The sequence below is a fragment of the Triticum dicoccoides genome, chromosome 3A (assembly GCF_002162155.2).
Source record: "Triticum dicoccoides isolate Atlit2015 ecotype Zavitan chromosome 3A, WEW_v2.0, whole genome shotgun sequence".
Lineage (NCBI taxonomy): Eukaryota > Viridiplantae > Streptophyta > Magnoliopsida > Poales > Poaceae > Triticum > Triticum dicoccoides.
Window position 1 is genome coordinate 22,812,072 of NC_041384.1, and position 14,012 is coordinate 22,826,083.

At 45.8% G+C, this 14,012-nt stretch overlaps 1 protein-coding gene across 1 annotated transcript; it reads right to left on the reverse strand.

Annotated features, from left to right (window-relative positions):
* Positions 1–12,454: 12,454 nt before the first annotated feature.
* On the reverse strand, positions 12,455–13,329 carry LOC119271039 (protein NEGATIVE REGULATOR OF RESISTANCE-like). The gene has a single exon (XM_037553006.1). It carries the CDS (start codon positions 13,211–13,213, stop codon positions 12,818–12,820), a length of 396 nt encoding a protein of 131 aa, XP_037408903.1. The 5' UTR covers positions 13,214–13,329; the 3' UTR covers positions 12,455–12,817.
* Positions 13,330–14,012: the final 683 nt, after the last annotated feature.

A 14,012-nucleotide genomic window follows, 5' to 3' on the forward strand; every position in this document is an offset into this window, starting at 1 on the left:
TCTATCTCCCTCCGTGGAAGAGTGACCGTGATCGGATGGCGCGCCGTTGGGCCGGTGCACGGAACCCCGGTGTCCCAGTGGGAGATGACGACGCCGGCGCGCGGTTGGGTTGGGGTTGGAACTTGTCACTTTGTTTTGACACAAAGCTTTGGCACTTGTCACTTTGCGTACGTGCATGCGTGCATGCGCGGGGATAGGAGTGGCGCTTGTCGCTTTTGTTTTGGGCTGCTCGCCTGCGTGCATGCATGCCGCCCCGCCGCGCCGCGCAAAATGTTTTCTTAACATCTAAGAATGTGATGATAAAAGACGTTTTAAAAAATCAGTGTTGTAATGTCATGTCCATTCGAATCGATAAGGGGCTTTATTTATTCTTTGGCTGCATAGCATTAAAAGCAATGGATACCTTCAAAGAGGTTTGAGCTGATGCCAAAATCTCTCTCAAAATAATTGCTAAGAAATCTCATGCCCCAAAGTAGAAATTAAAGAAAACTTAGCACGGCGACTTCCCGACCGGCTGCCTGCTGCAACAATGCTTTTCTGTCTCCGGTGAGGAAGAGGCGATGACGGCGGCACGCTTTGGACTTACTCTTGCAGTGCTTATAGTCGTCGATAGGAGGTCTGTGGACCTGGATGTAATTTATGTTACTAACGAAGCTAAATCCGACAAATCCCGGGGTAGGGCTAGGCGTATAGGAGTGATGGTAGCGAGGACACAAAGTTTTTTCCAGGTTCGGGCTCTCCAAGGAGATAATACACAATGTTGCGATTCTGCTTATTTATTGCATTATTGGGGTGCATACATATGATATACCATGAGATTGTAATGTGTTTCCATGAGCCCGGCCCCTCGGTTTATATAAATACCGAGGGGGGGGGGGTCCTAGGGTTATAAGATCCTAGTCGACTACATTTGAGGAGACAGTGTTCTCCACGAATACAACGCCTTGGAGTACATGTCAAGCCTTATGGATCTTTTTTGTAATTGTCACGGGCTGCCCGAAGTGGTTAAGGACGGAACCGTCATGGGGCCCTTGGCCCAGACCGCCAAGCTAGGAGTCGGCATGGTGAGAGGCCCACTAGTCGGACACCGTGAGTAGCTCCTGAACCGATTTTCAAGTCCGGTCGTAGCTCGGTTCATCCAAACTGCTCTTCAGCTTTAAACGCGGACCTTGAAACCGGTTCATCGAAAGTATCTTCTTCCTTATCCGTGGTCTAGCGTTGAGCTACCTCCGAGGTGCTTGAAGCCACCTCGGTTCCAATGAATGTTGTGATAATTTGGTCCAAGCTTATTGTCGGATATATTCCCGTGTTGCGGGCCCGTGGGCGCGAAGTTTTCTCGCACCCTTGGTGTGACAATTATCCGATATGATTTTGAGAACACAGACCAGTCTTATCCCTGTGTTCCTCCTCCCCCGCTACCCCGGCCATATGGCGTCCATGACCCGGCAGTTCATGATGTTTGAACGTGGGTGTGGGACCCGCCAGGGTCACATCCTACCAAGAGGGACCGTGTGTATTAAAACGCTCAGTAGATAAGCAACCCCCCCCCCCCTCTCAAAAAAAATCCTTGCCCTCTATGAGCGCACAAACGTGGGGAAGTGGTGGATTTACCCCACCCCGCTCAGCATTTCCCTCGCTCATAAAAGGAGTGAGGCACCTAGGGCGGAATTTTGTGCCTTCATCTTCCTTTTGCCTTCTTCCTCCCCAGGATAACTCACTCTCGCAATTGTAGTAACTGGCATGTGTAATACACATCCATATAATTATGTAAAATTATTTTGGGAAATTTTAAAAACTCTAAACGTAATTTTTATAAACTATTGGATAAGATCCTTTGATGCATCCGGGCTCTGAAAATCCACTCTCTTTGTCTCTGGTGCTCACTGAGAAGTGAGGACAAGGGAAGGCCAAGGCCCTCCCCTCCCAACCCAACATTTTCCAAAGCGTAGTGACAATCACGGTAAACTGCACTAATTCTATCATACCTGCAGGTCAGGGTCGGTAATCCTGGAGAAACTTCTCTGCTCTGAGCTACCAGGAGAGGTAAAACTACCAATTGTTAATGGTGTGGAAACAGTTATGGTAACTGGATGGTATTTATGGTGGGATCGCCGGAAGATCAGTCATCGGGAGAATGTTGGTAGCCCGGTTCGTTCAGCTATGAGCATTCGTGGTATCGTGGCAAACTCACTGGCTGCCAAGGCAAAGGAAGCTACGAAACAGATTAGAGGGGCGAGACCAGCTAAAGGGGTGATTAAATTCAATGTTGACGCGAGCTATCATGTGGATGAGGGCGCGGGAGCAACTGGAGCTGTCTTACGAGATAGCGCAGGAGCGTTTATTGCTGCTTCTTGTTCCTTTCGACAGTATGCCATGGATGTTCCCTCTATGGAAGCGTTAGCACTTTTGGAAGGACTGCGATTGGCAGAGCATTTGGGTATTTATGCACTGGTTGTGGAGTCTGACTCACAGGAGATAGTACAAGCTATGAAGGATCCTTCGGAGTACCGACAGGTGTTGAGTTCCTTCGGCAGGGCGACGATTGTTCACTGTGCTAGGGAGAGTAATGGGGTAGCGCATTGGCTAGCCAGGACTAGTTATAGAAGAAAGTTAAATGAGGTCTGGCAAGAGCATCCCCCTGATTTCTTAATTCCCTCCCTTGTATCTGATATGATCATTTTGTAATAAAGGTCGCCGGAGTTCAAAAAAAAATTCTATCATACCTGCAGGCCAAAAGTTGTACCACATATCATCTCCTGCAGATAAACTATTGCACCTGCATTTCAAAGAAACAACACCGTTTGCACCCGTCCTTGGTGCTTGCTTAATTATATGTCCCATAAAGGCATAAACTAAGCTATAAAGCAAAGCCAACGCAGTAGTCGTGGAGTGGGTGCTGTGTTGCTAATTAAACATAAAAAGCTAGCACTCCAGCTACTGTGCCTCTTGTACTACTCAGTATCTAATTTGGCATCGGCAAATCCGTTAATTTGTAGGCAGATAATGCTCGGGTGGCGACGGATTAGTTTTGGCACCGAACCCCACTTCCCCATCAGTTTTGTCGATCCCTCGTGTGCCCACCACACACTAAGTTTCGCAGGAGGATTAGTATATGCCCGGACGATCTGAGTTGATTAGGAGCCAACTACAACAAGGCACTGGCGTGCGCCACACATTTGTTAACTATGCCTCAACATATTCCTCGAGTGCGCCAATCGCAAAATGTTTGCTGCATAGGACGTCACTGCGTAGATAGTAATGCGGATCAAATTAATAAACGCGCTAGGAAACAAGCGCGACATTGTTGGAGAACACGTAGGAAGGTGATTATGATGTGGTGATGTGAGGTTGTGATCGGTCATTCACTGTCGTGATCGTATTTACTGACATGTGTGCATGTACATTACGTAATATGCATTTTGCTGCTTGTGTTAACGTTGGTTTATTAATCTAAATAGACTAGAGACCCCGCAAAAAAACAAAAAAAGAATCAGAACATTTTTGCTTCTCACTTTGGGCAATTAGCAATAATCTTTCTATGGACGCCCGGAACTAGTGAATCTCCCTGAGATAGAAAGACTCGAGAAATGACCAGTTGAGCAACGGCAAGGCTTATGTACATTGAACTTCAACTTGGATTGTACCGCATCCGCAAAAAAAAAGCTTGGATTGTGCTAGTGTCACAGCTAGTCGTGCACCTTCACTGCCAAATGGGAGTCTGTTGTAAGGCCTCACCATCACACACGGGGCGCAACTGGGTCATCATTGTTAACAACAACCGTTCTAGAGGAACTAGGAGCTCCGAAACTCCCTGAAAAAAAGTAGCTTCAAAACATCCTCTAAAAGAAAGTAGAACAAGATGAGGGTCTTTTAGTTCGGACAAATGAATTACTAGATTCCATTGCATTATTAGAGTAAGTTTGGTTTTTGCCCAAACTTGCCACACTTAATATTTGGTTAGCTATTTTGCTTTCCCATGAGTTGGCCAAGATAAGCAAGAAAAATACCTTCTTCTTTCTTGTTCACGCTCAATGACTCAAGAAAAATACCTACCACTTGACATGAGTGGTGAGCTATCTAAAAAAAGCAAGAAAAATACCTGGAACTTTCATTGAGTCATTGGCATGCAAAAAATACCTGGAACACTCAATTACTGGATTCCTTTGCATTATTTAGAGTAAGTTTGGTTTTCGCCCAAACTTGTCACACTAAATATTTGGTTAGCTATTTTGCTTGCCCATGAGTTGGCCAATGTTACCCGGAAATAGACCTAGAACCTTTATTGAGTCATTGGCATGCAAAAAATTGACAACCAACCAAACATAGACCAATTTGTTGGTCATGACCAGATAATTTCTTTGGATGAATTTTGGCTACTCTTTTGTGTTTTGGTTTCCTTTTCGCCTTCTCTTTTTGTTGTGCTTTTGTTTTTTGGTTTCCTTTCCCCCTTTTTTATTGTTGCTTAAGTATTTTTTCTTTTTTCTTTTGTATTTTCTTTTGAAACAAATATATAGAGTTTTTAGGACAAACTAATACGCTTTATCGATCAAGCACAATGTTTACATAAATGCGGATGGGATCGTAAGGCTCCCAAGCCGTACCTATCGACCCTAAGCTAGAAATTAAGCGAACTTAACAAGATCGTGAGCCTCATAGTTGGATCTCCTTCCTTCATGAATCAACTGTCAATATACAGTCAAGTGTCTAATGATCTAATCGATGATATTATCATGACAACCACCAACCGCTTCTTGAATATATTCAGAATTGACTTGCGGTCTTAGGCTATGTGCAAGCAACACAACGATAAATCCTCGGGTACAACTAGGGCATCATGATAAGATAGAGGCCCAAAGTTGTAGGATCAGCAGTGCGTCGGGGTTTAACTCATTATGATATCGGCAAAAGGCCCCGACTGCACCACCTCCCCATTCCCCGCAACAACACCGTCCACATTAAACTTTGACAGTCTGGATGAGGATGGAATCCAACTCAATCTTCCAAAGAGAAGATCATGTCCTCGCCCCCGTCTTTGAGGTTTTTCTATACCCTCAAGGATATGCACATTTGTTTTGAGATACATGATTTTCTCCATGAATATTGATTCTAACCGACCCATTTAGAGCCCTTGTGGCGGAAGCATGACTATAAGTGGTATTGGCTAAAAGCACTATTTACCACTCATTGGGACAAATACGGAGAGCATCTGTTGGTGGGCCGGGCATAATAAGGGATGACACATTTCTTGTGTTCTTTCTCTTTATTTACCTTTTCCCCTATTCTCATTTTATGTTTCTTTTTTTCTTGACATTTCTTGTTTTCCTTGTACTTTCCCGTGCTCTCTCTTTATTCTTTTTTACTTTTAAGGAAAAAACATGAAAGCTTTTATTTAAGTTTGTAGGAACATTTGTAAAATTGTACATCAACATATATCGTAACATGTATGAAGAACTTCTGTAAAATACATGTTGTTTCTTTAAAAATAGTGTAAACATATTTGTACATTTAATAAGTTTTAGATAAGAGATAAATATTTGTTTTAAATCTATAAAAAAATTATATCTAGACTCATGAACATCTTTTTATAATATAGAAACACTTTTGATATACACAAACACTTTTTTAAATGCAAATATTTTTATAGACATGAACAATCACTTAATAAAATACTAATATTTTTTTATAATTAGTGTTTTTAAAAGGTATTCGAACAAATATAGTTTTTAAATTTGATAAGAGAAAAAAAGGAAAATTGTGCCTGTGTTGAAGGATTGTCATGCGTGCGCCTTATGTAGAATTCCCTAAGCTCTGTGGTCAGAATTAAGTGTTCCCGTCCCGGTTGTGTATCTCATAACGGATGCGATAATGCGCGGGAGCTATGTCTTGCCTGGTGCGATACATAGCTTCGACTTGCCTTTCGTCTCAAGCTAGTGGGCCGGCCAAGTACTGTTGCTGCTTATGCGCGAGACTTTCTCTGTGTGTTTTGTTTTTGTTCGTTTTCTTTGGTTGCATATATTTTCTCTGGGTTATCCTTTGGTTATCCTTTCGTTTTATATGGCTTTTTAATTTTTATTCAATTTGCTTACTGTCCTTGTTTCTAGTATGTTCTAATTTCACCGATTTCCTTCAAAAAGTTATTTTTTCAATACATGTGTAAATTTTTTAATACATATTGCACATATTTTGTATACATCCGAGACATTTTTTGTACACATTTCATATTTCTTAAATACATAAATATTTTTAAAAAAAGTATGTTTTGATGTCTGTTATTTTCAAACAAAATTCACATTTTTGTATATATAAATGAAACATACATGTTTAACATTTTTAAAATACATGATTAACATTTTTATTATATGTGTTAAACATTTTCCAAATACTCGTTGAAACATTTTTTGAATGAAAAAAAAATTATATAACTATGCAGACATTTTTATTTACATTGTATCATCACCTTTTAAGAATCTCATAGACATATTATTCAAAGGCATGAACATTTTATAGAATCTAACATACATTTATTTTGAATGGTACAAAACATTTTTTTTCCTTGTCATGAACACTTTTTCGAATGCAATCAATTTTTTTAAAAAAATTACAATAAACAGGTTGTACATTGCGTTAAAAGAAATTCAAATTCATGGTTAACGTGATATGTGTTATAATATTTTGAAGAAATGTAAACAGAAATAAAATAAAATAACAATAATTGGTGTACAGGTAGCCGCGTGGTTATGGGCTGGTCCATTTTGACCATCCTTACGCGAGGGGAACCCTCTGTGTCGCTATAAATGAGACGAAGCAGCCCAGACGGATTTGCTCGACGTAAGCCATAGTGAATGATTCGCAGACAATTTTGAATTTTTAAATAGTTTTTGAATTCACAAATGATTCTAAAAATTATGACTATTTTTTGAAAATTGTTGAACATTTTTTAAAATTTGTGACCCTTTTACATTTGCAGCCTTTATTTCATGATATTTGAAATTAAAATTGAACTTCCCCAAATGGGAAAAACGAGAAATAAATAGCATGCGCTTCACTCCCTAGCTCTGCATGAGCTTGTTGGGCCAGACCCATGTTGCACAAGCGCGTGTGCAACACGAGCATGTTGCTCGTTCTAGGCGTCATACTGCAACGCCCGCTATCAAACTAAGCATAGCTTAAATTTTTAGGTTCCCTTGGTGGAACCAGCTCACCCAGGTTCAAGTCCTAAACATGACATGGGTGCTCACATATTTCGGAGATTTATTTTGGGCTCGTTGGCGCTATTCCTTAAGTTGTATGGCGTGCTCGTGTACTATGAGACATTTATAACGATTTTGTCAACCTTATGATTTTGTCGGCTGAGTCTCTTAAAAGTGATAGAAGTTGGAAGCACGCGTGTACATTCATAAGAATTTATATGTGTGTATGTATGTGCACGAGACTAATAAATCGAGCCATAATTGTACCTTTTTTGTTGAACAACTCGCAGTTCACTGGAAGAAGTGCAACAATACACGGGTCTTCTCTAAAGGGTGGTAACACGCCTCGGTCGACCGGCCCAACTTTGGGTCGTTGTGCGCGTCGTCGGATCTGCCCCTCTCTTTCTACTCAACTTCCCAACCCCGCATCCTTTCCTTCTGCCCCAATTCACAGCAATGAGCGCAGGGAGAGGAGTCACCATGTGCAGCACGTCGCCTCCATCAATGCTCCTTCGTGAGACGCAGCGGTCGTGTTTGTCGGCGTCGTCAGCCCCGTCAGCACCAGCTCGTAGCGCCCCCTCTCGCTTGCCACCATCGATTGCATCACAGTGGATGTCATCCGTGCTTTGTGCACCAGGCCGTCGTAGCATCACGCCAGTCCTGTTGATCATCGCCGCTGTTGTCGTCCAAGCCTGCCCCATTGTTGCAGCCTTCCCCAAATTTCCGTGAACGACTGCCACCAGTCATCGCCGTTCTAGCGAAATCCGTCGCCGGTTGTAGGAAAAGACGACGACGATTACAACAAATTGTTGTTACCGTCGTCAAGGGTCGCAACTTCCTCGTAAAATGATTGTAGTAAATTCTCGCGCCGTAGCAAAAGCCAACGATGGTTGCAGCGAATTATCATCGCCACCTCACGGGTTGCAATTTCACGATGAATGATTGTAGCAAATTTTCTCATCGGTCGTAACAAAAATGCCACAACGGTCGCGGCAAATCTTCATCGCTGTCGACGCCGGTTGTAGCTTGTCGTGCGTGCCATGGAGCATCCCGCCTCCAATACTTCTAATGGCTGGTTTCAGTATTCCCGCACCGGGTTCCAACTAATGTCGCCGGCTCCAACTTCATTGAGGCGATTGTAGGACTGCAGTTCGTGCTCTCACGTCGGTCCCGCGGTCACAAGGCAGACAGCGGAGGCTCGCAGCATCGACATCACAACTTGTGGGAAAAAGAGGGATGGGCAGATCATCATGTTCTGCGGGGAGAGAAGGCTCTCACCACCTTACGCGGGTGGGAGGCTACCGGAGGAAGCGGTTGGTTGCGGGCTCAACACGGCGTCAGACAAGGGAACATGGCCATTGGGATCTAAGATCTCGTTGCGGTTTGAGACGGTGGACAAAGAAAAAAGTCGAAGAAAACAAGAAGCTATGAGAGCATCTATGGCCGGGTGCCCTAAACCCGCCTCAAACATAACTGACCGACCACGAAAATGCGACCCAGACCTGCTCCTCTAACGGGCCTCAAACGCAGAGGCTGGTCGGCACCCCTCATATCCAGCCCAAATATAAGGTGAATATGGGGATTCCCGGGCGCGTCCGCCACGTAGGACTGACGATGTGGTCCCACGTAGAATCGCCCGGAAACCCGACTGTCTGACGGACATCTCCTCCGGTGGGGGTGTGAATGCCGCGTGGCACTGCTCCGGCTCGCCGCCCGAGACTAAATTCGGATATTTATGCCGGCCGGTGTCCCCGAACCGTAGCAATATCCACCTCCTTCCTCTCCATGCCGCCAGCCCGAGCCCATCCACCTCTCTCTCGCTTCGTTGCTCTTCCCATGCCCTCCGGCTTCGCCATGGTTCGGCAAAAGACAACTACATATGCTATGCTCACATCGGAGCGCCGGTTCCAGATCAGAGATCTGGGTGAACATTGTTTTATTTGAACATTGTTTCACACTATATCAGCACATATACTATTCAACATATATTTTTTTTCTTCCTTAAAAACCGACAATTGAATCGGTGAACCGGCGGTCCGACCGGTAAAAACCTGAACGGACAACCTTTCCGGTTCAATTTCAGGTTCAGTTTTTTAAACTATGGATGGAGGTGGAAGATCTGAAAGAGGACGAGGCAGAGCAGCCGGAGTAGGAGCTGGCACCGGTTTCGGGCTTCAACATGAAGGGCTTGAGGGCGGAGTTTGCGGTCGCCTAAGTGGCCGAGATGGCAGAGCAACAGGCCATCCTGAGTCCATCCAGGATGAGGCCTATGTGGAGGCCAACCATTAGTTCATCCAGCAGGAACAAAGCAGCGACCGACGCACTCTTCGACGAGGTCGAAGCGGAGATCGATGCGTAGGCCGACACGGGGGAGTCGGAGTTGCGACTACCATCCATGTACCTGGAGCCTGGCACGAAGATCGTGGACATCTCCAACGAGGATTAGGGTAGTATAGGTTATTTGATCTACATAATGTGTGGATTTCATCGTTTTGAATGCTTTGTGTCAATTTGAGGTTTTTAGTATGAAGTATCTGAATGCAGATGAGCAAATTTATGGCCTGGCCGGTCACTGTCCACGAACGAGCGTACCCGTGGGCATTTGAGGGGTTGGATTTGCTGTTAGCGGCTGTAGATGTCATGAGTGAGAGAGAGGGGAAAAGAAGATAATAATAAGGCGCAACGTTAGTGGAAGCAGGATGCTGGATTGCATTAGATCACGCGACCGACGCAAAACGCGGCCGGTCGCCCGGAGGAAATCGTTCGCCTTTTCTAAGGCTAGCGATAGTGGGGGTAACTTAGGTAGTAACTTAACACATCCCAAGACAATTTTGCTTATATGGCAAGTATTTAATGAGAAGAGAGGTGCTTGGAGTAACATAATATATTACTGTAACATAGCGCTTCCCGAGGTAAAATGAGTCTATAAGACAATAAATGAAACAAACTATGACACTACTACTAAGATACTTTGCACTATAGGAATAGTAACTTAGGCTAATGTCATACATATGACGCTAGTCTAAGTTACTCCCACTATAACCAGCCTAAAGGCCAGTCGCGGGCCTGACGGTGGCGTGACGACGCTCACGGGGACAAGGCTGACGCCCATGCCCCAAAATCCAAAACCCAAAATCCGCAAACGCGAGAATCGCCAGCCCCGCACCGAAAACGTCATTCTCCGTGTCCGCGACCGACGGGGACCCGTCGAGCGTGTATCTCGCCTGCTCCGTCGCCAGTCCGGACGAGTACATCCGTCCGGCCAGCCCAGGCCAGGCGCCACATGCGCCGCTAGTACGCCGGCCACATCTGAGCACATCTTCCCACCTTGTTTTTTTATGTAAAGGTGGTGGGACCCATGCAAAAGGGGGTGACTTATAAGTTTTAAGTTGGGGTGAAGCAACTTATGACTTATAAGTTGGGGTGACTTATAAGTTGGGTCCGTTTGACAAAATAAGTCATTTTTTGCACTTTTTGACTTATAAGTTGGTGACTTATTTGGAATCAAACAGGGTCTAAGTATTTAGCTTGACTTGACTGTAGAGTGTTTGGCACCGTGCAAAGTCTTGATCTATCCTCTGCTACTACTCTCTGTTTATAAATATAAATCTTTCTTCATATTTCAATATATCTATATATTTTAGAGTATAGCTTTACTTATTTTGATTCGTATGTATTTCATATTGAATCTTTAAAAGGATTTAAATTTAGAAAACGGAGGGAGTGCATGCTAGTACTAGGTCCTACGTGCCTACAACAAGATTCTTCTATCATGGAAATGTGCTCAACTTCTTGATAGCTTTCCCCCCACTGATTTCCTCTAGTACTGTACAAAGTTGATTTCTCGGCCTAACTCTAACATATAAAGTATCTACGAGGCTATGGCCTAATTAAGTTGCTTGCAACCTTCACCCAAGCCCAAGGGGCAAGCTAGCTAGGTCCTTTAACCTTTAACCCTTTTTTATCTTTTGACGAAACTGGTTTCTCCTCACAGTGGGACAAGTGGAATACATTCTCACCTCATTTTGCAGTACGACGGAGAGATGCTGGCCGCTCGACGGACGGGCGGCCAAGGATGAAAGTTGCAGCACTAGCGTCGGGTCACCAGTATATGATTGATACCTTGTGTGGCTAAATTTCGTGTTTTGACCCATTTTCCAAATCTATTTGAGATCTGATTCTAGTTTGAAAAAAAATCGAGATCTGACCTTTTTCCTACCGCAAGGGACCATGACGGTAGGGTATAACAGCCTACGGCCAAGGACCCTGGCGGCAGGGTTGCATGTCCTACCGTCAAAAACCTCCTAAGTATTGAATACAGTGCGTGCTCGTGCCTACCGCCAAACATCTTGGCGGTAGGGTTGTGCAGGCTACCGCCAGCCCGTTTGGCGGTACAGAAATTTCCTACCGTCAAAGTCCCTGGCGGTAGGCTGTTAGACCCTACCGCCATGCACTCTGACGGTAGCAAAAGGGTCAGATCTCGAAAAAATTTCAACCTAGGGTCAGTTCTCGAATAAGTTTCAAAAAAGAGTCAAAACACAAAATTTTGTCACCTTGTGTCTGTATCTTTATTATTACTATTACTGGACTGTACATAGTTGTTACCTTGTGTCTGTATCTTTATTATTACTATTACTGGACTGTACATAGTTGATACCTTGTGTCTGTATCTTTATTATTACTATTACTGGACTGTACGTAGTCGTCGCGGAACGTATAAAGCGAGCAGTTTTCCTGACCGGGTAGAATAATGGCATGGCCCGAGTGGTTATTAGGTCATGCTGTCATGGTGCGTGTGACGCATTCAGAAGGCGACTCCACGGTCAGCAGACCAAACTGAAAGGATCGTGCTACAATCTTCTTTGTTTTTAGAGAGATCGTGGTACAGTACAATATTTAGAGGTTAGACTATGAGGTTTGATCTTTCTCGCGTGATTAGACATGCAAATTTCTACTCCTGTTTACTCATAGTGTATAGGGATCGACCCATCAATCAACAAATATAAAGGGAAAACATGACTGCACTCCACTTTCTTGTCCTACAGAAAACAGGGTGAGAACATGGTACTCCTAGCAGTCTTTTTTGACTCTGATTTACCGCGCTGCGCTTTTCACACTGCAAATTAACTGTACAGTTTCCTTAACTTGCAGACAGAGCATTTATTTTATTTTGGTGACAAAACACTGCACCGATTCCAGTCTTACGCCGAGTATTGGTCAATTACTCATCAGAAAAATAAATTATCACTGTGGAAAGAGAAGGAAAACGCGTAAATGATTCCTTGAGGACGCAGACACCAATCTCAGACCTGGCAGTAGCTAGCAGGGCTGTGGTTAAAGCCGTCCAAATGAAGCAAGCACACATTATATAGAAATGATATGGACATACCAATAAATAAAGATGACCACCAAACTTGTCTTCGTCAATGTATTTTCGTGTTACCATTGGTAAGGTAACTAACAAATGATGACGGTGATCAGTTTGCTAAAAAGCACCGGCCGCCGGGCGGCGGGTGGTGGTACAGAGGGGAGAGTGTCGCCGCCGGCCAGCGCGCGCGCGCGTCCGTCCGTGCGGGGGCGCGCCCAGGCCAGGGGTCCTCGTCGTCCGTGCGGGTTGCGGCTCTACTCTAGGCTTGCACCTCCGGCTCCGGCTCGGCGTTGAGGTCCAGGCCGCGGGGGACGGGCCGCCGCGGCGGGGACGCGTTCTCGGCCACGCGCTCGTCGGCGGGCAGCAGCTGCTCCTGCTGCGAAGGAGCAGGCGGCGGTGTCGGGGCGGGCGGCGCGAAGTCCTCCCAGGAGAAGCTGGGGCACCAGGCCGGCGCGCGCGGGGCCGGGGCGGCGCGGGCCGTGGCCGCGGCGACCCCACCGGAGACGAGCCGGCGCGAGGCGTCGCGCATGCGGCGCAGGATGGCGTAGAACTCCTCGACCTCTGCGTCGGATACGTCGTCCACGCTGACGGGGGCCGGCGCGGCGGCGGCGGGGGAGGAGCGCTTGCGCTTGGCGGTGGCGCTCGGCGCGTCCATGGTCACCACCGCGAGCGCCCGGGGCACGCAGTCGTTGCGCGCTTGCGCGTGTGTTTCTTTGCTTGGTGGGTGAGCGGTGGGTGCTTCCGCGGCTGGTCTGGACGAGTGCCTCGGAAGAAAAGAAGCCCCGGAAGCCGACGCTTATATGATCCCCAGAAAGAATGGCCAGCGGCCGGAAAACCATTGAGAGAGCTAGAAAAAGGCGCTGCCTTTTTTTCAAGACGGGACGGCGACCGACTCCACCACCCATCCTGCTCACGAGACCTGTCCCTTGTACCGTTGTACGTACGTGCTGCAGGTGTGAAGCGCCGCGACCCAGCGAGAACTGCCTGGCACTGGCACTGCTCATTGCCATTGCCATTGCCGCTCGATTTGTTTGTAGGTGTTGAACTTTCAAAGATATGCCCGAAACATCAGCCGGTCGATTCGGATGCGCTGGGAATTGTCAGTCTTGTCATGGTGTAGTGGGGTGGTACGCCAACGGCATAGCTGGGCCTTGGCAGAACTTCATGGTCGGGTCGACAACACACGCTTGTTCCTCGTGCCCACCAGTGGTTCCCGACGAATGGCTCTCCAACTTCGTCATGGTGCCTACGTGTGCACACTCGTCTGCAGTTTCGCCATGAGAAGCAACCCACGCGTGCGCATCTTAATCATACACACGACACGAGCAGTCGTTCCAAAGAAAAGAAAAGAAAAGATAGGAGTACGCGGCACTCTTCAGACACCGTAAAATACATAAAAAAAATCAAACCTAGGTTTACTCTTTACTCTTTACACTTGTAATATTAAAACGAAC